The 25,262-nt window shown below is 39.4% G+C and overlaps 1 protein-coding gene and 1 non-coding gene across 4 annotated transcripts in view; one reads left to right on the top strand and one right to left on the bottom strand.

Annotated features, from left to right (window-relative positions):
* The window catches only part of Rb1cc1 (RB1 inducible coiled-coil 1), an 84,526-nt gene that overhangs the window by 8,733 nt on the left and 50,531 nt on the right, over positions 1-25,262 (top strand). For 2 of the 3 annotated variants that reach the window (XM_042696118.1, XM_042696120.1), the window contains exons 2-5: positions 19,047-19,158; positions 20,655-20,780; positions 21,158-21,284; positions 21,779-21,949. In XM_042696118.1, coding sequence (XP_042552052.1) covers positions 20,710-20,780; positions 21,158-21,284; positions 21,779-21,949 — 369 coding nt within the window. In that variant the 5' untranslated portion in view covers positions 19,047-19,158; positions 20,655-20,709. Of the gene's footprint in view, positions 1-19,046; positions 19,160-20,654; positions 20,781-21,157; positions 21,285-21,778; positions 21,950-25,262 lie in introns of those variants that run through there. The other variant, XM_042696119.1, reaches the window with a different exon arrangement.
* Positions 7,757-7,821, bottom strand: Trnaa-ugc. Its single transcript has one exon. It is a non-coding gene; the product is annotated as a tRNA-Ala (tRNA).

A 25,262-nucleotide genomic window follows, 5' to 3' on the forward strand; every position in this document is an offset into this window, starting at 1 on the left:
AGAAATCTGAAGTACATTATTGCTTTGCTTCTCATCTTCTCTGTAAAAGGTATCCTTTCGGTTTACAGGTCATATATACTGTGTTGTATTTATCTGAGCCTTTGCAAGATAGATGGGATTCAAATATAGGCAAATCTTGTTCCAAAGACTACCAATTTTATATTAATTATACTTACGTTAATTAGATTTGGCAGGTTCATATACTGAAGAGGGTTGGCAGCTAACCAAAAGAAGTGAAAGCTAGCTGTGAAGAAACAACAAAATGTTGGACTATTGGTTTATTCCGTTCAGTAGGCAACAGTAGGCTCTAGCAAAGATAGTTGAGGAGGAAAGCTCTCTAAGTTCAGGTATTTTTTGTAAAATATTCATTTTGTTTTGTTTTGTTTTGGGGCCTGAACTCTTGAGCCTGGGCGCTGTCCCTCAGCTCTTCAGTTCAAGGCTAGCACTCTACCACTTGAGCCACAGTACCACTTCTGGCTTTTTCTGCTTATGTGGTACTGAGGAATCGAACTCAGGACCTCATGCATCAAGGCAAGTATTCCACCACTGAACCACCTTCCCAGCCCTCAACTATTTTTTGTAAAAGTGTTTGTGGAGGCTGGGCGCTAGTGGGTCGTGCCTACAATCCTGTCTATGCAGTAGGTTGACATCTGAGGATCAGGGTTTGAAGCCAGCTTGGACAGAAAAGTCCTCAGCAGACTAATCTACAGTTAACCACTCAAAAACCAGAAGTATTGCCGTGGCTCAAAATGGTAGAGCACTAGCCTTGAGCAAAAGAGCTCTGGGACAGTGCCTGGGCCCTATGAAGAATTCATGGAGGATGAGAGTAGAGATTGCAAAGGCAGTGCTGGGATGTAGCTTTAGACTGGGGTATTGCAGAAAAGGAGAAGGTAGGAGTGGAAGAGAAATAAGGGAAGAGAAGGAAAGGATAGATATGGGATGGGAAGGGAGAGGATATATTTAAAAAGCAGAAATTGTAAGTTCTAAAGTAAGGGTTATACTATGAGTAGGATTTGGACAGACACAAGTTTTGGCTAGTAGGAGAATGATAGTTTTGCTACAGTGAATTTAGGGAACAGTTTTAAAAGGAAAATCACTATTGTATAGCTCAGTGGTAGTGCTCTTGTCAGATAATCTTGTTATCTAGCTCAGGTTGACTTCCTTGTTGCAATTATGTTTAATCCTTTTCATGCAGGAATTGTACTTTTGCACCACCATTCCTGGCTTAGTCCACCTAGGTTGGCACTAAGAAAATAACTAGGATAATAGTGGTGGCACATGTCTATAATCACAGCTACTCAGGAGGGCCACAGTTCTTGGCAATCCTAGAAAAGTCAGGTGAGACCCTTTCCTAAAAGCAAACTGTTTTAATTCCCACTGTGTGGAAGGTCAAGTATGGAGGGTCACAGTGTACGGTTTTCCTTGGGTAGAAACTTTGAGACCCTATCTCTTTCAATCCCCAAGCCTCCACCCCACAGGTGACATTTTGAATTAGTAATATTCGGTTATCAGCTAGTGTTCTCACCTTAGGGCAGAGTTGGTTCATAACATTAACTGAACAATTCTTTCATATATGATTATTCTTTAAATCCTTAAAACCACTCTAGAACTTAGGTCATTTCTTTCCTTTAATGTGTGTGTGTGTGGGAGGGGCAGTTATGGGACTTTTGAACTAAGGACTTGGGCACTGTCCCTGAGTTCTTTTGATCACGGTTTGCACTTTACACTTTAGGCCACAGTTCCACTTCCTGTTTTTTTGTTTGTTTGTTACCACTTGAGCCACAGTGCCACTTCTGGCTTTTTCTGTTTATGTGGTTGTGAGTAATTGAACCCCCAGGGCTTTGTGCATCCTAGGCAAGCACTCTACCACTAAGCCACATTCCTAGTCCCCACTTCTGGTTTTTGAATAGTTAATTGGTTATAGGAATCTCACTAGGACTTCTGTGCCCCGAAGGACTTAGAACCAAGAACCTCAGATCTCAGCCTCCTGAGGAGTTAGGATTACAGGCTTATCGGCACCCAGTACATTTTTTTTTTTTGTCCGTTGTGGGGCTTGAAATCTGGGCTTGGGCGCTGTCCCTCAGCTCTTCAGCTGAAGGCTAGCGCTCTACCTACTTGAGCTACAGCGCCACTTCCACACCCAGTACATTTTGTAATCAAATGAAACAAACATTGTTAGAAGAAGTCAGTCTAAGTTACAGAGTCAGTGGGAATATGGCTTTTAATATAAGCCTTCTGATTATACATTTCAGTTATTTCACAGTTCCATTCTACCTCTTACCTGAAGGTAACAATTGGAGCAATATATGAATAAGTGACCAGCATGTGCTAGAGGCTCACACCTGTAGTCCTAGCTACTCAGGAGGCTGGGATCTTAGGATGCCAGGCTGGGCAGGAAAATCCATGAGACTCTTACCTGCAGTTAATCAGCAAAACTCCAGAAGTAAAGCTATGGCTCAAGTGGTAGAACAGTAACCTTGAACGAAAAGGTAAGGGACAGTGCTCTGTCCCTGAGTTCAAGACTCTGTCTGTCTCTTTTTCTCTCTTTCTCTTTTTCTTTTTTCCCCCCTCCCCTCTCTCCTTTTTCTCTCCTTTCACCTCTTTCTATATAGGGAAAACTGTTTAGAATGGTATGGGGCAGAACTCTACTGGGTTGTCAAATAGGAGGCTGAAATAGGAAAGAGGTGGGGATTTTTGTCTTGGTCTCTTGATCATACCCACTCTTTTTTATTTTTTATTTGCTGGTCCTGTAGCTTGAACTCAGGGCCTGAGCACTGTCCTTGAGCTTCTCTGTGCTCAAGTACCACAGAGGTACTTATGGCTTTTTCTGCTTTTTCTGTTTATGGTACTGAGGAATTGAACCCAGGGCTTCATGTGTGCTAGGCAAGTACTCTCTACCACCAAGCTACATTCCCAGCCCCATACTCACTCTTCTATGGCAAAATAATGATGGTTCTAAGGGAGTAAGGGCATGGCTCAAGTGATTAAGCACTTACCTAGCAAGCACAAGGCTCTGCATTCAAACTTTAGTAATCTCATTCAGGTTTTTAATTTCTTTTTAACACACAAAGCAGTATTTCCTTGTTCGTGTTGTGTTGACCCCTGAGATTTCTTTTTTTTTTTTTGTCGGTCATGGGGCTTGAACTCTGGGCCTGGCGCTGTCCCTGCACTCTTCAGCTCAAGGTGAGTGCTCTACCACTTGAGCCACAGCGCCACTTCCGATTTTCTGGTGGTTTTATTGGAGATGAGTCTCATGGACTTTCCTGCACGAGCTGGCTTTGAACCATGATCCTCAGATCCCAGCCTCCTGAGTAGCTAGGATTACATGCGTGAGCCAGTGGCACCTAGCCCTCTGAGATTTCTTGACTGTTCCCTATCTCTTGGTACTATGTTAGGTACTGTAGTGTTTCTCTGGTCATTTACAGTACAATTTGTGCACTGTAAGGTATTTGGCAAGTGGAAAAAAAAGGTATAGAATTGGTTTAATATTTTATGGCGACAAATGGAATTAAAGAATGGACTGTGTTTAAGAAATCATTGACAGTCAATAAGTTGGAGATAACTATCAGAAAATATGTGAATTCTTGTCTATCAAATGGAAGCCCTGAAGTGACATGAGTAAAAGGCCTGAGGAACCAAAGTTTATTTATCTCATGTCAAGGTATCAGTTCAGCTGTCATTGACTGTCATGTAGGAAACCATAAAAGGACGAGGCTGAAATGTCAGTCTAAGGAGTTTGAAATGGAAAGATGTTATAAAATGCTCTTAGTTCTGGAAGAAGACACAGTAAAAGGCAGGCCTAAGGAAAGGGAGGTGTGGCTCAAGTCTTAAGTGAAAAAGCTTCAGAAAGTGTCCTAGTGTTGAGTTCAAGTCCCCAATACAGGCCATTACAACAACAAAAGGTCCTAAGATTGGTTCGTGGGAATTGTCCTCCAGTGTTATTTTTAATTGTTAGAGCATAAGGTTGTAGTAAATGCAGATTAGATAGCTTCCTGGTAATAAAGTGGAAGGAATGGTTCACAGACTTAGTGACTATAAGATGAGGGATTTCAGTGTATTTAATCACATGATAGTTTCAAATACATTAGGGGGAAAATCCTGACAAAACCTGCCTACAGTTAGCTACTGGGATTTGATTTTTTTTCTCATTTTTTTTTTTTTTTTTTTAATGATGGTAGGCATTGAAACCAGGGCCGAGTGTATACTGGGCAAGACAAATGTTCTTATCACAATTTTTCGCCACGTCTCTTATTTTTGAGCTTTACTTTCCTCCTTGTAGAGACTGCTAGTTGTATCCTCTGGAGTGTTACAGTTGCCTGTTCCTCAACAGATGCTTTTGAGCACTTTGTGTTATGTCATAGTTACTTCCTGCCCTTGCATAACATTTTTGGAATATTCACTTTGAAGCTGGTGTTGTGCTAAAAAAGCTCTTTGACATGGATTCCTGTACTTGTTTTCTGCAACACCCAAATGAAGTGGGTATTTTAATACATCTCCATTTATAGATGAAGGAATGGAAATTTATCCTTTTGCTTTTACTATATCTATCTTTCGATCTACTGATGCATCGATAGATTGATTGAGAGTTTGGGCTATGTAGCATCAAATGGTCTAGAACCCCAATTGTAGGCTAGACTAGTCTTGACATTCGGATCCTTTTATCTCAAGTCTCTCTTTGTCAGTTGTGAGGCTTGAACTCAGAGCCTGGGTGCTGTCCCTGAGCTCTTTTGCTCAAGGCTAGTAGTGTTCTATCACTTGGAGCCACCATGTCATTTTTGGTTATCTGAGGTTAATTGAAGATGAGAGTCTCATAGCCTGGGCTGGCTGGGAACAACCTTCTGAGTAGGTAGGATTACGGGCATGAGCCACCAGTACCCGGTTTATTTCAGTCTCTTCAGTTAGAATTGCAAATCTGCGCTACCATGCCTGGCACAGAATGAAAATTTAAGCAAATACAGGTCCAGTTTTGTCTATTTTCCTAAATAACTATCTTAGGAGCCTTGTTAGTAAAATTTACCTTATAAAATCTCAAGGAGAGCTTGGGCGCCAGTGGCTCATGCCTGTAATCCTAGCTATGTAGGAGGCTGAGATCTTAGGGTTGCGGTTCAAAGCCAGCCCTGGCCAGTAAAGTCTGTGAGACTAATCTCCAATTAACCACCAGAAAACCAGAAGTGGCACTGTGGCTCAATTGGTAGAGCACTGGCATTGAGAGCTGAAGAGCTCAAGGACAGTGCCCAGGCCCAGAGTTCAAGCCCCACAACCAACAACAACATGTCATTTTGGCTAGTTGTCCTCTTGATGTAATAATAGACCCAGGAAAACATGGTAAACATTTTATTTTTTTCATGCCTATGGTAGTTTTTGTTGAACAATAGTATGTAGTCAACAAAACCTAGAATATCTATCTATTCTTTGTTGATTAGAGATTGGTTTTACAAGAGAAGTTTATTCTGGTTGCTTATGTATGTACTTATGTGAAACTGATTTTTTTTTCAATTTATTTTCACTTGTTCCTGTTTGCTATTTAGTGAAGAATTTATTGCTTATATCTTGCCATGAATACAAGGTGGTCACAAAGCCCCTATGTAGTAGACAGTTACTTCTCTGAGCTATTTGTATATTACATATATGGTTTGGTACAGATAATATTCTAGGAACTGACATGATATGCTTAGTCCAGATATGAAAATCTTTGTTTCGCTTTTGAGATACTGGGAAAGAAAATTTCTTAGCTTAGAGACGAGAAAGATTGCTTTTAGTCTTCTATTTATGTCAGGATGAGAAAGAAAGGATATCCAGTAGCTACAGGGAAAAATTAATTACGTTTTTTTAATCTAGTATAAATTATGAGAAGGGATTATACAGACAATATTTGGTTTCTATTCAGCTCGTGTTTAGGCACTGTGCCAGTAAGTAGTATCAGAGTAGACACAGTTCTTTCTAGCAGTCTTTTTTTTTTTTTTTTTGTAAAATGGACTTGCTTTTGTGAACTAACTCTTGACATTCAAACACTAAAGAATAAAGCCTGCCTATATCATTTATATCTCATTCTAGGTAGTAGAGAACCTCTCGAATTGTTCTATAAGTTTTGTTTTTGTATTTTTAAAAAAATTTTTGTTGGTTATCAGCCTGAACTCTGGGTCTGGACACTGTACCTTAGCTCTTCACCTCAAGGCTAGTGCTCTACTGCATGAGCCACAGTGCCACTTCCATCTTTTTCTGCTGAGGAATTGAACCCACAGCCTCATGCATGCAAGGCAAGCATTCTACCACTGAGCCACCTTCCCAGCCCTGTTTTTGTATTTTTATAATTATTTCTTACAGAAATTGAAACAAAATAGTTAATAGAATGAGTCATGGGTCTTATAAATTTTATCTCAATTGCTTTGTTTTTTTTTTTCCCCTTTCTAATTTTTTATTTTTTTTTTTGGCCAGTCATGAGGCCTGGACTCTGGGCCTGGGTGCTGTCCCTCAGCTCTTCAGCTCAAGGCTAGCGCTCTACCACTTGAGCCACAGCGCCACTTCTGGCTTTTTCTGCTTATGTGGTGCTGGAGAAATTGAACCCAGGGCCTCATGCATGCAAGGCAAGCACTCTACCACTGAGCCATCTTTCCAGCCCAATTGCTTTGTTTTAACTACATTTTCTCAACCTCCCATTCTCTCATTAATTTCTTTGGTCCTTCAGGGATGATGTTATTTCTACTTTTGAGATGAAAAGGTTCTTAGATCAGCTCTTCTCAAATCATTCAGTTTGTAAGTGGCAGGATGAGAATTTTAATCGCATCTTTTAATCTTTTTCTTTATGATTAATTGTTTTTCTTTCTGCGTAAGTCAGATTATGACCAGAGAGGTGGTGTTTTCTAGCAGCACCTCTGTTTTTCTGAATATTACTGATCAGGTATCTGTATGTACTTGTCATTTCTGTATCCCCTCCACCCCCCAACTTTTTTGGTTGTCTGCATTCTTTCTACATATTTCTACATCAGGTAGTATGTATTGCTTTTCTGTGACATTGTGAACTTTACTATAGATTGTTCCATAATGGATCAAATTGTGAATAAAAGAATGGTCAAAAGCTATTATTCATAAAAGTCATAAAATATCTTGTATGTGCTTTACACTATTAAGACATTTTTGTATAGCTACTAGATTAAGAGAGTAGAGTTTATAAATTGTTTGTTTACCTGTCGTAACAAATACTACTAGTTGCTTTCCAGAGAGTTCATACTATAGTACATTCCCACCTATAATAGAGAAGTTGAATATCATTAAAATAATGTGATAATTTTTATTATGCCTTTTATGGAAAATTGCAAACAATAGTGAGCCTAATTTATTCTTCCTACTTGTAGGGTACACATTTTGATGAATATAGCAACTGCCCAGCCAAATTTGTTATTTCAGTGCTTTTGCCAGTCTTCATTGGACCAATTTAAAACAAGTATCATTTTATACATTAGTTTTTTTTTTTTTTTTTGCTTATGTGGTGCTGAGGAATCGAACCAAGGGCCTCAGGCATGCAAGGCAAGCGCTCTACCACTGAGCCACCTCCCCAGCCCATACATTAGTTTTTTTAAGTTCATTTTGTCATAACTACAATATGATTATGATTCAAACAAGGAATTTTTTTTTTTTGGCTCCGGTCGTGGGGCCTGAACTCTGGGCCTGGGCGCTGTCCCTCAGCTTTTCAGTTCAAGGCTAGTGCTCTACTACTTGAGCCACAGAGCCACTTCCGGCTTTTGTCTTTTTGCTTATGTGGTGCTGGGGAATCGAACCCAGGGCCTCATGCTTGCAAGGCAAGCGCTCTACCACTGAGCCACCTTCCCAGCCCCAGGAATTTTGTTTTTTGATTGGTCATGGGGCTTGAACTCTGGGTTTGAGCGCTGTCCCTCTGCTCTACAGCTCAAGGCTAGCACTCTACCACTTGAGCCACTCTACCACCAGTTTTCTGGTGGCTTATTGGAGATAAGAGTTTCATGGCCCCTGTCCTGCCCGGGCTGGCTTTAAACTGTGCTCCTCAGATTTCAGCCTCATCTGAATAGGTAGGATTACAGGCGTGAGCCACCAGCGCCTGGCTAAAGAGATTATTTTTGTTGTTGGTGCCTGATGTATCCTTGTGCATGCTAATGCTAAGTCCTCTATATGATGGAGCACACTTCACAGCATGTCATTCTCTATATAATCTTCCACTCAGTCCATTTGTGAATTTTCACTTTTATCTGAAAAGTATTTTTTAAAAATATAGTTGTTTTGAGTTTTTACCATATAGGTTCATATATGCATTTGCTTATTATATCTTTTATATTTCTTTTTTTTTGGGTCCGGTCGTGGGGCCTGAACTCTGGGTCTGGGCGCTGTCCCTCAGCTCTTCAGCTCAAGGCTAGCACTCTACCACTTTTGCCATAGAGCCACTTCTGGCTTTTTTTCTTTTTTGATTATGTGGTGCTGGGGAATCGAACCCAGGGCCTCATACATGCAAGGCAAGCTCTCTACCACTGAGCCACCTTCCCAGCCCCTCTTTTATATTTCTTTGGTAATCATATTCCCTGTTCTTTTCGAAGCCATTATTTGTTAAAGTAGGCGTAGTTCTGTGGAGTGGTCATCATTCTGTATTTAGCAGTGTTTTTTTTTTCTTACAATTATTAGTTTTTTCCTCTGTACTCCAATTTTCCTTTAAACTGCAAGTTGCATGCAGCTTGATTAATTTTGGAACACTGACAAGAAAGCATTACAATTGGACTGTGTCTAGTTGAATCACAGAAGGAGATACTTACCATTGCCTGCTTAGAGGGAGTGACAGTGCTCAAGGTTTTGGTTTTTTTAACTTAGTTTGTGTTTAGTTTCATTATTTCAGTTCAGACCAATTTGTATTTCATCAGCTTTCTTAGCAAAAGTTTTTCAATAGAATTCGCTGTGCCTCACCAACTATTTGCATGTCTTGAAGTACATTTTTTATAAGAAAGGCAGGTGATTAATATTTTCCCTCTTTCTAGTTTTTATTTATTTATTTATTTTTTGGGTCCAGTCGTAGGGCCTGAACTCTGGGCCTGGGCACTGTCCCTCAGCTCTTCAGCTCAAGGCTAGCGCTCTACCACTTGAGCTACAGCACCACTTCTGGATTTTTTCTTTTTGCTTATGTGGTGCTGAGGAATCGAACCCAGGGCCTCAGGCATGCAAGACAAGCGCTCTACCATTGAGCCACCTTCCCAGCCCCTCTTTCTAGTTTTTATAACTTTCTCTTTCTCTCTCTATATATATTTATTTTTTCCTTATTTATTTTTTTGTTGGTTGTGGGGCTTGAACTCTGGGCCTTTGGCACTGTCCCTCAGCTATTCAGCTGAAGGCTAGCACTCTGCCACTTGAGTCACAGCCCCACTTCCGGCTTGCTGGTGGTTAATTGGAGATAAGACTCTCATGGACTTTTCTGCCTGGGCTGGCTTTGAACCACGATCCTCAGATCTTAGTCTCCTCAGTTGCTAGGATTACAGGCGTGAGCCACTGGCACCCGGCCATTTGAACTTTTTAAAAAAGCTATTAATGTCTATCAACCAGTTTTGAGAAAGTCAAGTCACAATGTTGCATGTCCAAATAAAACAGTGGGGTTGGGTAATGGGAAAAAACTTCGTTTCCCCTTTTTCTTTTTTGCTACCCTTTCTCCTCCTTCATAAGCCTATCTAGCAAAAAGAAAATGGTACTGTGCCCTAAGAGATTACATTGTTGTTGCTGTCACATATTTTGTGTTACTTTGCGGATGGTGTGGTTACCTGGGGCCTTCATCTTTTGATTATAAGATGCCTGGTAATAACTGTTTTGCACAACTTTCCTAAGGCATTAAAACTAGGATTGCCCTGTTTCTCTGTAAACGTTTTAGTTTTTGCTAAGAGGCCAACATACTCTGAGGTAGAAATTTGTATAAGAGACTGGTCTTATTATTGGTCTGGATGAACCACCCGTTGAGGCCAGCATACTCTGTCTCTTGCCAGTACTTAAGACTTTGATCTAAAGGAGATGATTCTGGAAGCCTGGGAGTCAAAGATGCTATATGATGTAAGTGGTTATTTCCTAGGTTATCGTGTTCGATGCCTGGTCCCTTTTAATGGCATTAAGGTAGCAGAACCTTAAGAGGTAGAATCTAGTGGGAGATCATTGAGAGTACTTGCCACAGAAGTAATTAAGGTAGCCTTTATAGGAACCCTGGTTAAACTCTCAAGAGGGCTTTCAGGAAAGAATAAGCTGGGGTCTTTCTCTTTGTTCTGACTCTTACCATTACTATATAATTTCTCTGTCCCATGGCTCATTTGATATGATACCATGTGCCATGAAACTTTAGAGCTGAGCTAATGGCACCTAATGCACCAGAAGTAATGAACTACATAAACCTTTTTTTCCCTGAATAAAAAGCCAGTCTTGGGCTGAGAAGGTGGCTCAGTGGTAGAGCGCTTGCCTTGCATGCATGAGGCCCTGGGTTCCATTCCTCAGCACCGCATAAGCAAAAAGAAAAAAGCCGGAAGTGGCGCTGTGGCTCAAGTGGTAGAGCGCTAGCCTTGAGCTGAAGAGCTGAGGGACCGCGCCCAGACCCAGAGTTCAGGCCCCAAGACCCCGCCCCCCCCCCACAAAAAAAAAAAAGCCAGTCTTAAGTATTGCATTGTTGTAATAGAAAGCGGCCCAATACAATGACCACCACTGTTTTATTTTCTTAACCAGACACCAGATCCAAAGCCATACTAATAGGTATTTCTCTTTAGTATTTAATTGGAGATAAAGCAGACTTTCCTGCCTCTACTGGGTTTGTACACCAGCCTCCTGAGTTACAGGCATGAATTACTGACGCTGAACTTCAGCTTATATCTATATGGTTTTTCCAGTTCTAAGGCCTGGGCCCTGTCCCTAAACCTCTTGTTCAATGCTAGTACTCATCCACTTGAGCCACAGCACCACTTCCAGCCGTTTTTGTTTATGTGGTACTGGGGAATCAAACCCAGGGCTTTATATATGTTAGGCAAGCACGCTTATCATAAGCCATATTCACAGCCCCAGCTTTATATTCTTGAATATGACATTCATATTCTTTTTTTTTCCTCATTGATTTAGTTGTGAATAGTTAGTATAGTACTCTCTTGATATGTGACTTTGGGTTCTTTGAGCCATTCTTTTGTCCTTTGAAAAAAGGGATAAGGGCTGGGAAGGTGGCTCAGTGGTAGAGTGTTTGCCTTGCATGCATGAAGCCCTGGGTTTGATTCCTCAGCACCACATAAGCAAAAAGAAAAAAGCCGGAAGTGGTGCTGTGGCTCAAGTGGAAGAGTGCTAGCCTTGAGCTGAAGAGCTGAGGGACAGCGCCCAGACCCAGAGATCAGGCCCCACAACCAGACCCAGGAAAAAAAAAAAAAAGGGATAAGAGTAATCTACAGTATATGTGTGTTTTAATTTTTTTTTTTTTTCCGGTTGTGGGTCTTGAACTCTGGGCCTGGGCACTGTCCCTGAACTCTTCAGCTCAAGGTGAGTGCTCTGCCACTTGAGCCACAGTGCCACTTCTGGTTTGCTGGTGTTTAATTGGAGATAAGAGGCAGATGGAAAAAAAAAAGTCAGATGGACTCTCCTGCCTGGGCTGGCTTTGAACCTAGATCCTCAGATCTCAGTCTCCTGAGTTGCTAGGATTACTTACAGGCGTGAACCACAGGTGCTAGGTTAGACACATTCCTTTTAGACAGTGTTGCCCTGCCCCTCGGGTTCTCCCAAGCTTTCCCTCACATTCCCACCCTCAAGTAGTATATTCATTTTTTCTTTTTCTTTTTTTTTCTTTTTGGGTCCCGTTGTGGGGCCTGAACTCTGGGCCTGGGCGCTGTCCCTCAGCTCTTCAGCTCAAGGCTAGCGCTCTACCACTTGAGCCACAGTGCCACTTTCGGCCTTTTTTTTTTTCCTGCTTATTTGGTGCTGTGGAATGGAACCCAGGGCCTCATGCATGCAAGGCAAGCGCTCTACCACTGAGCCACCTTCCCAGCCATATATATATAAAAATATATATATGTAGTGTCTGGTGAGTACCACTGCTTCATTTCTAGTGTGTTTTATTTGTTTAAGCATACTTAGGATAAATTCCTAAAAGAGGAATCACTGTACCAAATGATGATAGTTATTTATGAGTGAGCCATCAGCAACTGGCTGAATCTGATTTTTTTAATGTAAAGTTTTGGGTTTTTTTTTTTTTTTTGGGAGGGGGTGAATGAGATTATTTCAGATTGAATGTTTGCTTTTTTTTTTTTTTTTTTTTGAGACAGGGTTTTGCTGTATAACTATCATTGTGCTACATCACCTAAAATCTCTGTCTTCTTGCCTCTGAATCCTGTGTGCTATGATTACACTAGATTACAGTCTTGTGTACCATATATCTGGCTAAATTAAATACTTCTAAATAACCTTTTCTCGAGGTAGATATCATTTATGTAAATATATACGAACCTTTCATTATACTCAGACAGACTTCAAGAGCAGGCAGCTTTACTTTCTGCTTTATTAATAAATCTAAGAACATGCCTACTGTATCTCTAGGTTCCTAAATTCTACTCTTTTTGAGACCAAGTCTTGCTGTGTAGTCTAGGTTGAGCTTGGACCCTATGTATCCCACAGTGGGATACATAGCCTTGTAAGTGCTAGGATTACGGAGATACACCATTATGCCCAGCCCCCAGTTGCTTCCCCCCCCCCCCCCCAATGTTGCAAACTGAAAATCCCTAATTTTTTTTATTTTATAAAGTATCTTCCTTTAGTCAGGTTATATAACTTGTGAATATTTTCCATCTTCAAATGAAAGCAGCAGTAGTGTTGTGTTACATGTGATAAATGAAGTAATACATAAAGCTGTTTAGCTCTATAATGAATCACTTAATATATGTTAGCAATGATTATAAATTTTATGTGTGGTAGGTTTGGATATATGAAGTATAAATAAATTTGTGACCATAAAAGCCATGTACCTGACATTTAGTTACAGATTACCAATGTTCATAGACCATCAGGGAATGATGCCTGATTGTACTGTGTTGTCTGATTTTTCTTTATGATATTCTTGGCTAGATTTTAAGTGGTAGCTAGCAATTAATGAAGATGTAGATAATGAAGATTCAGAAGGGAGCTTCTGACTAAAGCTGCAAGTCTTTTTTCCTAGGCATTGTGTTTGAGTGTACACACACCTTTACCTGCCTAATCTTAAAGCTAATTATGCAAAGTAAGCTTGTTTCTCCTCCTCCCCCCTGTTGTTTTTTTGTTGGTCATGTGGCTTGAACTCTGGACTTGGGCGCTGTCCTACAGCTCTAAACCTCAAGGCAAGCGCTCTACCACTTGAGCCACAGTGCCACTTCTGGTTTTCTGGTGGTTTATTGGAGATAAGAGTCTCATGGCCTTTCCTGCCCCAGCTGTCTTTGAATGTTGATCTCAGATCTCAACAGCTCTAGTAGCTAGGATTACAGGTGTGAGCCACCAGCACCCAGCTCTTTTCTTTCTTTTTTGAATATAGTGATTGGGCTATTTATTTTATTCACTGTTACAATTTGTAGCATAGTGCCTGAGGCATTAATAGGCAATCTATGAATGAAAATCAAACTCATTAGTAAGTAAAGTTGACCTATAAATACAAAATAGTGAAATACTACTGGCAAGTAAAAACATTACACTTACATAAGTATGGTGTTCTTGCTGACATGGTATATTGCCTAAGGACTTACAAAGAAACAATTTTGTAGTATACTTATTTTAAAATGTTTGAATGTTTTGAGGGAGGTATGATGTTGCATGATTGCACCCTCCCATACTAAGGTATTGAAGCAGGAGGATCTGGAATTCAAAGCCAGCATGCTTGCATGACTGCATGGAAAGACCCCCAAAATAGGAATATTGGCCTAGCAGTTTGTACTTCGGAGATTCTCTTAGGAAAAACAATCCAGGTTCAAGCCAAGAGTGACTATGCATTTCTATAATCTTAGTAGTAAATGGGATTGAGAGAATTGTGGTTTGAATCGAGCTCAGACTAAAAGACAGACCCTATCTCAATCAAAAGCTAGACATGGTAACACGTGCTTGTGGGATTCCAGTTATTTGGGAGGTATAGGTAGGAGGATTGTGGTCCAAAGTTGATGCTTCAAAAAAAAAAAAAATGTAAGACTTTTTCTGGGAAATAACTAAAGCAAAAAAGCATTGGGGTGTGGCTTTAATGGTAGAGCACTTGCCTAGTAGGCGCAAGCCAAGTTCAGACCTCAGTACCACAAAAGAAAGAAAAAAACTCCCAAACACATTAAATAAATGTATACTTGTGAGATTAAAGCCTGGGAGTTAATAAGCAAACAAATTACATTAAATTCACAAGTTGGGATGCTTTTTTATCCACTAACAGTGATTATGACACGTGATATGAAAATTTGTAGTATAGGGAAAGTAATTATATAGTAGACTTAATATTGCTATGGCATAAACTCCCCCATCTTTTAACCTTTTAATGTCTTCTCTTTCATGTGATGGCCTGGCTTATAGGAGTTATTAGAGGACCTTGCTTATTGTTAACTTAGGAACACATTTTTGTAATTCACAGTTCTGTCAGCTGTTTATCATTTATTAAAAATGTAGTTTACATTAATTACATAGAGGTGATTTTCTTGTTATATTTCCATATATGTTTATAAAATGTCCAGTCAGTCTCACTGTCCCTCCCAAAAGTATTTCAACATTTCCTGTTTGTATTTTATCTTGATTATATTTATTTTCTTTCAAAATGTAATTTAAAATTATTCACTATTGTTTTTCCAGTCACCCATTCCCATCTCCTAAGTAGTCTATAGTTTCATTTTCTGTGTTTCTCCATATATGTAGTTAGGCATATGAATGTATATGTGTGTATGTCTGGATATTTATACCTTTTAGGTGTAGCTTCCTTATATAGTTGAAGACATAATATTTCATTTTTTGATTTAGCTTGTCTTGCTTAGTGTAATGGTCTAAAATTACATTCATTTACCTGTAAATGATGTGATTTCATTTTTTTCTTTATTGCTGTGTAATATGCCACAGTGTATGTTTAACTGTATACATAGTTTTTTACATACATTCATTTTTCTAAAAGGAATATTTTTAAATTACAGAAATGATAACATTTAAGATATAGGAAAATATAATAGGTCAAGCCATTATCATATATACCTTTTCTTTTCTCTCTCTCTTTTTTTTTTTGGCCTTTTCACTGTCCCTGAGCTTCTTTTGCACAAGGCTAGCATTCTACCACTTGAGCCACAGTAACACCTTGGGATTTTTCTGTTTATGTGGTGCTGAGGAATTGAGCCCGGGGCTTCATACATGCTATGCAAGCACTTGAGCTAACTTCCCAGCTGCCCCCTCCCTTTTTTTTTTCTTTTTATTGTGAAAATATCATACAGAGGGGTTACAATTACATGGGCAAGGTAATGAGTACATTTCTTATCAAGCATTGTTGCTTCCTCCTTTGTTTCCCCTTCCCATCTCCCCCCACACCCCTTCTTTTTTTTTTGTCAGTCCTGGGGCTTGAACTAAGGGCATGGGCACTGCCCCTGAGTTTATTTTGCTCCAGACTAGCATTCTACCACTTGAGCCACAGCAACACATCTGGCCTTTTCTGTTTATGTGGTACTGAGGAATTGAATCCAGTGCATCATACATGCTAGGCTGTCACTCTACCATTAAGCCACATTCCTATCCCCACATTTTCTTTATCTGCTCATTTGGTGTTGAACACCTCCAGTCATTTCCATCCTTTGGCTATTGTGAACAGTGAAGCAATAAACACAGTTTTGCAGGTATCTTTCTGGTATATTGCTTTACTCTCCTCAGATATATGCCTAATAGTGGTGTGGAGAGTTATAAGGAATGTCTAGTTTTAGTCTTTGAGGAATCTGCATACTGATTTCTGCAATGAGGAATCTGCATACTGATTTCTGCAATGGTTATGCTAGTTTACATTCTCACCAATATTATATGATGTTCCCCTCCCCTTTAAGCATTTGTGTTTTCTGTGTGTGTGTGTCTGTGTGTGTGTGTCTGCTTATGTAGTGCTGAGTAATCGAACCTAGGGCCTCATACATGCAAGGCAAGCACAGTGAGCCACCTTCCCAGCCCTGTTGTTGTATTCTTGATGTCTGACATTGCTAGTCTGACCAGGGTGAAATGAAACCTTAGTGTAGTTTTTATTTTCATTTCCTTTATGACTAAGAATGTTGAACATATGTCAGCCATTTGTATTTCTTGTGAGAACATGTCTGGTTCACTTGCCTATTTATTAATTGGATTGTTACTTTTTCCTGGAGCAAGTTCTTTTCACATTCTGTATATTAGTTCTTTATCTGTTGAATGCTTGCAGTGATTTTCTCCCATTCTTTGAGTTGTCTCTTGGTTCTTTTGTTTTTTGTTTCTGTTTTTGCTGTGTATAACCTTATTTTTTGTATGTTTTTTTTTGGGTCCGGTTGTGGGGTCTGAACTCTGGGCCTGGGTGCTGTCCCTCAGCTCTTCAGCTCAAGGCTAGCGCTCTACCACTTGAGCCACAGCGCCATTTCAGGCTTTTTTCTTTTTGCTTATGTGGTGCTGGGGAATCGAACCCAGGGCCTCATGCATTGCAAGGCAAGCGCTCTACCACTGAGCCACCTTCCCAGCCCTTTTGTATGTTTTTTATTGTGAAAATGTTCAGAGGAGTTACAGTTACATAAGCAAGTTACATTTCCTATTGAGCATTGTTGCCTCCTCCTTTGTTTTCCCCCTACCATCCCTACCACCCCCCCAAGGTTGTAAAGTTCATTTTCAATAGTGTTTTGTACATCTCAGTGTTACAATGGGTCAACCTGTATCCTTATTTAAGCATTTTGTTTTTTTTAACTTCCCTTCCCCAAATTAGTAGAAGTGTATATACAAGATGCAGAGAGCCTTTTTTTCCCAAGACAAAGTATACCTTTTTATTTTATATGGTTAAAATAAAAAATATCCCTACTTCCCTTGAGAAATAGTATAATATCTAGAACACACTTTGATGAACACTGAATATTAAGACACTGACATTATGCAAATGGACTGAATAAGATGAACTAATACATAGTCTAAGAACGTGTCACTGCATCAATATCAGGAAGGAAAAGATTGGACTGATTTTCCTGGTTATTCTCCACTAAGTGGCCTTAGAGAAGAAAAGGTAGTGAGGTTACCACCAAGAGAAATGTGTCTGGCATGTTCTTGATGTCTGTTCTATTTGATGTAGTCTCATTTGTCAATTCTTGCTCCCACCCTCTGAGCATTTGGAGAATTATTCAGAAAAATAATACCTGTGTGTATATCTTAAAAGTTTTTGTATGTTGTGCTATAGTACATTTAAACTTTCAGATCTTTGAGATTTTGATCCAAATGGAATAGTTTTGTTTGTTTGTTGTCAGTGGTGGTGCCTGAACTCTTGGCTTGGGCGCTGTCCCCCAGTTCTTCAGCTCAAGGCTAGTGCTCTACCACTTGAGCCACAGCGCCACTTCTGGCTTTTTCTCCTTATGTGGTGCTGAAGAATCAAACCTAAGGCCTCATGCGTGTAAGGCAAGCACTCTACCACTGAGCCACCTTCCCAGCCTAAGTTACAGTTCTTTCAGTCTTTGTCTGAGAGATGGCCAGTTTCTCAGCACTTTGGTTGAAGAGGCTTTTTTCACACTGTATGAAAAGTTTTTTTTACTTCTTAGTAAAAAATTAGCTGTGTAGTTTTTTTCCTGCTTGTTTATCACTTTAATCTATTCTGTCATCTATTTATAGACTTGGTACTGTAACATAACAGGAAATATTTTAGTTTTTGTTAGATGAATAGAGAGCTGTTTATTTTGGGCCACACTATGGAGGTTCTGTTGCATCCCTTGTAAATGGTAATGCTTGAGGTGAGTGGGTTGGAGTTGGGTGAGCTAGAGCCATAAATTCATGGAGATGATGTTGGAAAATCTTGGGGTAGATAGCGAGCATGTAATTGTTTAGGAGTTGCCACAAGATGTGGGATAATAATACTTCATCAGTAATGAGTTTTTTTTTTTTTTTATCTTACTGGATTTGGTTAGGGACCATCTTAAATTTCTTATTAAGTATAACTTGAGGTGGCTACTTACTTGTCAAATATAGGCAAGGACGGAATCAGCTGTCAAGATGGAAGTTATATAATACTGAATAACAATCATATAACATCCCATCACTTTTGCTGTATTTTATTGATTAGATACATTTCCAGCCTTAAGTATACTGTGGGTAGAAGTGGTAAGCACATTTCACATTTAAGTAGAGATAGTACAGATATCTGGTATCACATATAAGGTACAGTTTTTATTCCTGTTTATTAGGAGAGTAAACTAAAATCAATGAATAACTTGTCAAAGATTATATAGTTAATGAGGCCAGGACACCCCCCAGATGGTCTGACTTTATACCCTGGGCTATAGTTCAGGTTGGCCTGGAACTTGCTATCCTTCTGCCTCAGCCTCCTGACTGTTGGGATTACAGATTGTTGTATCACCAAAAGTTACATTTTAAGGACTTAGAAACAGCCCTTTGGTCTTTTAGTACAGTAGGCCTGAGTGCTGTGAGTGTATGTGCAGGTAGGAAAAGGAAAAACTATTCTTAGAGATGATAATTTTAATTTTTAAGGTCGCAAACACCTTTTAATCTTCACATTGATAGTCATCATTTAAAGATGATAATTTTAGAGGGAAAAAGAGAAAATGGCTTGGCACCCAGAGGCAGTTTCTCATGCCTTTAATCCTAGGTACTGAAAAAGCTAAGATTTGGATGATTGAGGCTTGAAGCCAGCTCAGACAGAAAAGTCTCCAAGACTCCATCTTCAAAATAGCAAAAATCTGTGCTGGAAGATGGCTTAAGTACCAGGGATAGTATCATCTGAGCAAGAGCAAGGCACTAAGCCCAAATCCTGGTACCAATGACCAAAAATGGGGAAAGATAATGAAAATGACTGTACTGTTACTGCATATGTTATTATTTCTTTGTATAATAATTCAGAAATTTTTCTTTTCTAGTTCTCTGAGTTTAACCAATAATGCCATCCAGTTGCCAATATCAAGCACAGCAAACATAAGCCAGTTTTAGTCTTTTAAGAAAAGTGGTAGTGCTTTTTCATAGTGCCTGACGGTAAGTCACAGTTCAACCTTCCTCTTTTGTCCTTTCCTTCTGTTAACTTATTCTCTAATAGTCATATGGAAAGAACATAAGGAAACATAAGTAGCAGTTTCTCAGATTGGTGTTATAATTTTCATTTGTCTCTGTCATTTTTATGTATTGGTTAAAAATTCTAAACCTTTAAATTCATTCTTTTTAAATGTTCCCATGTCTTTTATAGCTGAAGTGTAGTTTTATAAACGTTTAAATTAAAGAATTTAAAATGTTTTCAGCTCTAGACTTGTCCACTTTTATCTATTTAAATAAAGTAATATTTCTATTAGGACTAGAGGTTGCTTTTTGAAGGCACAAGTTTCAGCGATTCTTTTTTTTTTTTTTTTTGGGTCCAGTCGTGGGGCCTGTACTCCGGGCCTGGGCGCTGTCCCTTAGCTTTTCAGCTCAAGGCTAGCGCTCTACCACTTGAGCCACAGCGCCACTTCCGGCTTTTTTCTTTTTGCTTATGTGGTGCTGAGTAATCAAACCCAGGGACTCAGGCATGCAAGGCAAGCGCTCTACCACTGAGCAACCTTCCCAGCCCCAAGTTTCAGCGATTCTTGCAAAGAATTCTAGCTCCATGTGGAGGTAGGAACACAGGTTAAGAGAGGACCCTGAATGGAAGGAATTGCCATTAATTATTTCACACAATTTGAAAGTGATGACTTATTTGCTGTTTAGCACGAATCTGTTTTTAGTTTTTTTTGGGGGGGTGCTTTTAGGAATAAGAAAATACTTATTTATTTAATTGGTGGATGCTGAATATGGAATCCAGCCTCACTTATGCTAGGCAAACACCTGCCTGAAAACAAACACTTTTTTCAAGTTTTTCCCCTTTTACTTATCTCATTACTATTTACTTTTTTAGCATAAAGTTTACAAAATTTGGGGCTGGGAAGGTGGCTCAGTGGTAGAGCTCTTGCCTTGCATGCATGAGGCCCTGGGTTCGATTCCTTAGCACCACATAAGCAGAGAAAAGAAAAAAGCCGGCAGTGGCGCTGTGGCTCAAGTGGTAGAGCGCTAGCCTTAAGCTGAAGAGCTGAGGGACAGCGCCCAGGCCCAGAGTTCAGGCCCTATGACCGGACCCCAAAAAAAACCCAAAAAAACCAAAAAAAGTTTACAAAATTTCCTGGCTAATTATCTTAAACATTGGAACCTGTTGTTATTTACCTGTTTTTTTTTTTTTTTGCCGGTCATGAAGCTTGAACTCTGGGCCTGGGCCCTGTCCCTCAGCTCTTCAGCTCAAGGGTATTCTACCACTTGAGCCACAGCACCATTAGGTTTTCTGGTGGTTTATTGGAGAAAAGAGTCTTTGTCTTTCCTGCCTAGGCTGGCTTTGAACCACAATCCTCAGTTATCAGCCTCTTGATTTGCTAGGATTACAGGCATGAGCCATTGATGCCCAGCCTGCTATGCCTTAATGACCCTTTTTGAACTTGTTTGCAATACTGACTACTTCTCATGTTTCATTTAAGAACTGTATCTGAGCAGAGGGTGAGGTATAAACTCACAGAATCCAGAGAAACCATCATGAAGTTATATGTGTTTTTGGTCAACACTGGAACAACTCTGACATTTGATACTGAACTTACAGTGCAGACGTGAGTTGTATTCCATTTACTTTCACTTTTTAGATCTGTGTATATGGGAAGAGTTAAAGAAATTTGAAAAAACTATGGCAAATTTTAAATCTTTTATCTCAACATACATATCCATTCTGCTTTTTGGTCATTTGTTTTTATTTGCTTATTTGATTAAAGTCTTCAGCCTGTTAATGGGAAAATGATTATGAGTTTCATATGTCTAACCATCTTCTAACTTTTCAGGGATTTCAAATATTTAACCAATGCCTACCTATACTTAGTTTTTAACTTTTAGAGGAAGGCAAAAATGAATGAATGCATGAATATACAAAGTACCTCTTTCTAATCAGTGGCAATTGCAAACAAGTTTTTTTTTTTTTTTAATTCATGAAAAGTGTGGCAGACCTTAAGTATGCTATTCAAAGCAAATACAAGATTGCTATTCAGCACCAGGTGCTGGTGGTCAATGGAGGAGAGTGCATGGCTGCAGATCGAAGAGTATGTACCTACAGCGCTGGGACAGTAAGTATCAAAAGCCTACTTTTTTTTTTTGGCAGTTGTGGTCCTTGAACTCTGGGCCTGGGTGCTGTCCCTGAGCTCTTCAGCTCAAGGCGAGTACTCTAGCACTTGAGCCACAGGGCCACTTCTGGTTTTCTGGTGGTTTATTGGAGATAGCAGTCTCATGGATGTTCCTGGCTGGGCTGGCATGATCCTCAGCTCTCAGCCTCCTGAGTAGCTAGAATTATAGGCATGAGCCACTGGTGCCCAGTGGGCATACTTTTTTTTTTAACCCTATTTTCCACTTTACCTTAAAGAGGGAGCTGGGAGTAAGTATTCAAAAGTTACCTTAAAGAGGGAGCTGGGAGTAAGTATTCAAAAGTTATTTTTATCTGTTTCATGTATTGAGGGCAATGTACATATTCAAAAGTTACCTTAATCTACTTCATATATTGAGGGAAATGTGCATGTTCAGTATTTGTAACATTTGTATTTATATTCTGCATTTTTTTATATAGGACACAAATCCAATTTTTCTTTTTAACAAAGAAATGATCTTATGTGAACGTGCACCTGCTATTCCTAAAACTACGTTTTCAACAGAAAATGACATGGAAATAAAAGTTGAAGAGTCTCTTATGATGCCTGCAGTTTTTCACACTGTTGCTTCAAGAACACAACTTGCAGTGGTAAGATAGAAACTTTCCTTAATTTACTAATTAACTCTTCTAGAAAGGATTCAAGTCTAAATAACACAATAATCTAAAAATTACATATGAAACATGTAAAAAAAAAATCTTCAGATCTGAGCCTCCTGAGTAGTTAGGATTACAGGTATGAGCCACTGGTGCCCAGTGAGAATATGATTTTCTACAAAGCACAATTATGTTCAAGTTAAACCATTTTTTTTTTAAATTGAGATTAAGTGATTACATAAATTTCACAAATTACACAGTACTATGAGATAGTGATACTTAGGTAAAGGTCACAAACACATTTTAATCTTAACAGGCAAATTGTCATTAGGAGATATGTAAATTGCTTTCTTTTTGCTTAGTGTTAGCAGTTTCCCTCTATCCCTCTCATTCCCTCCCTCCCATCACTGCCCTTGAGTTGCTTAGTTCATTTTCATCAATGTCCAGTGCAGCTGATGGGCCCTTCTGATGTATATTTTCCCATTTCCCTCTGATTGTGTACCCTCCTTCTAGCTTCCCTCAGATGTGCACATATTTATACCAGATATCTGGTCAAGAACATGGAGTCATTTAGAAATAATACAAACAAATTGAGTGGAGATACTTTGTTTCTCGTATCCTGTTTACTTTGTCATATCTCCTTGCATTTTGGATTTAACATCCACATATCAGGGAGACCATGTGCCGGTTATCTCTCTGATCTTGGCTTACCTCCCTCAAAATGTTCCAGCTCCATCCATTTCCTTGTGTGAATGCCATTATTTTGTCTTTTCTAATGACTATATAATATTGTATTGTATATAGGTACCACAATTTTTGGATCCATTCATGTGCAGTGGGGCATCTGGGTTGTTTCCATATTTGGCTATTGTGAACAGTGCTGCAATGAACTTGGAGGTGCATGTGTCATTGTATCCTGGTTCCTGTTGCTCAGGGTAGATGCCCAGGAGTGGTATGGCTGGGTCATAGGGGAGGTCTGTATTTAACTTTCTGAGGCATCTCCAGACTGTTTTCCAAAGTGGTTGTATTAGTGTACATTCCTGCTAGTGTGCATTCCTGCTGGCAGGAATGTACACTTTCTCCACATCCACACCAAATGCGCATTTGTCATTGGCTGAATTTAGGATATGGGTCATTCTGAATGGGATAAGGTAGGATCTCTTATTTTTATTTGCATTTCCTTTATGGCCAGAGATGAAGAACATTTCCTCATGTGTTTCTTTGCCATTTTTATCTCCTCTGAGAAGTCTCTCTTTAGTTCCCTTGCCCATTTAATGATTGGGTTGTTAGATTTGGGAGAGATTAGTTTTTTGAGTTTCCTGTATATAATAGATATTAGACCTTTGTCTGATATATTGCCAGTAAATATGTTTTCCCAACTAGTTGGCTGTCTTTCTAATTGGGCGGCTATTTCTTTAGCTGTGCAGAAACTTTTTATTTTAAGGTAGTCTCATTTGTGGAGTCTCTCTCCAATTTTTTGTGACCCTGGGATTGTGTTCAGGAAGTTCCTGCCTGTGCCTATAAGTTCAAGTGTCTCTCTTACTCTGTACTGCAGTAGTTTCAGAGTTTCAGGTTTGATGTTAAGGTCTTTAATCTATTTTGAGTTGATGTTAGTGCATGGTGACAGGCTGGGGTCCACTTTTAGTTTTCTGCATGCGGCCACCCAGTTTTCCTAATACCAACAGTTGAAGAGGCTATATACTTCTTCAACTGTATGTCTTTGGCTCCTTTGTCAAATATCAGCTGACTATAGGTATGGGATTTTATTTCTGGATCTTCTAATCTGTTCCATTGGTCTTTGTTTCTGTTTTTGTGCCAATACCAAGCTGTCTTTGTTATTATGGCTCTATAGTAGAGCTTGAAATCTGGATTCGTGATCCCTCCTGTGTTTTTTCTTTTGCCTAGAATTACTTTGGCTGTTCTAGATCTTTTGTTGTTCCATACGAGTTTTTGTATTGTTTTCTCTATTTTAGTAAAGTATGTCTTTGGGATTTTTATGAGAATTGCATTGAATTTGTATATCATTTTTGGCAGTATGGCCATTTTCAGTTTATAAATTCTGCCTATCCAAATCAAACAAATGTATATACAAGATGCAGGGTACCAAAAACAAGTACAGACACAACAAGGGATATACCATAGAGGGAAGATCATACAAAGAAAACAAAATAAAATTACATAGTAGATTTAAAAACAACACAACAAAGAAAGACCTCATGTCCATATCTTGGGGTTCATTTCACTTAACTTCATCTTATGTGGTCTATGTACATACTTTTTGGGTTTTTCTCATCTGATAAAATTGTCCTAGACATATACTGATTGTTGCAAATGAGGGAAACCATGAGTCTTATATTTCTTTGAGTCTGATTGCTTCACTTAATATGATTTTTTCGAAGTTATTCCATTTCAAAATAGGCACTGTCATTCTTTCTGATGGAAGCATAGAATTCCATTGTATGTATTTACCACATGTTCTTGATCCATTCATCTACTGAGGGGCCATGTGAGTTGGTTCTATATCTTAGCTATGGTGAATAGTGCTGTGATAAGATAGTTGTGCTTGTCCTTTAGTATGGCCTTGTTTGTGGTCATTTGGGTAAATGCCCAGAAGTAGGATTGTGGGATCATAGGAGAGCTCTATGTGGAGTCTTTAGGAGCCACCATACTGCTTTCCACAGTGGTTGATTACACTCCCACCAACAGTGCAGTAGGGTTTCTTTTTTGACCACATCTCCTCTAGCATCTGTCATTACTAGATTTCTTGATTTTAGCCATTCTAACTGGGGTGAGGTGGAATCTTAATGTTTTGATTTGCATTTCTTTTATGGTCAAACATTTGTTTTTGAAGACTAGGCCTCCTCTTCTTCCCCCCCCCTCCCCCCCCCCCCCACCCCCGGGTGGGGTGGGCGGGCCTTGAACTCAAGGCCTGAGTCTTGAGCCTTCCTGTGCCTTTGAGCCATGATTTTAAGATCTTATGTTCTTGAGTAGCTAGGATTACAGGCATGAGCCACCAGTGCATGGCCTAAACCTATTTTTAAAAAGATTTTCTGTACAGGATGGGGGTTATTGAGACATTTCCAAAGGTATATACAAAACAGTTTCATCAAACTTGTCCCTTCTGTCTCTCTCCATCCATCCCCTCCCCCCAGTTAAACTTCACAGGAAAAAAACATTTTTATTTTTAAAAGAAATATCTCTATGTAGTTGTACCAATAGGGTTCAAATGAGAAAAATATTATTTTTCTTAATATATCTATCTTTTAAATTTCAGGCCCATACTTAAAACCATTACTGCATTTTGGGA

This window comes from Dipodomys spectabilis, unplaced genomic scaffold, assembly GCF_019054845.1.
Source record: "Dipodomys spectabilis isolate Male_0828 unplaced genomic scaffold, ASM1905484v1 ptg000199l, whole genome shotgun sequence".
NCBI classification, from domain to species: Eukaryota; Metazoa; Chordata; class Mammalia; order Rodentia; family Heteromyidae; genus Dipodomys; species Dipodomys spectabilis.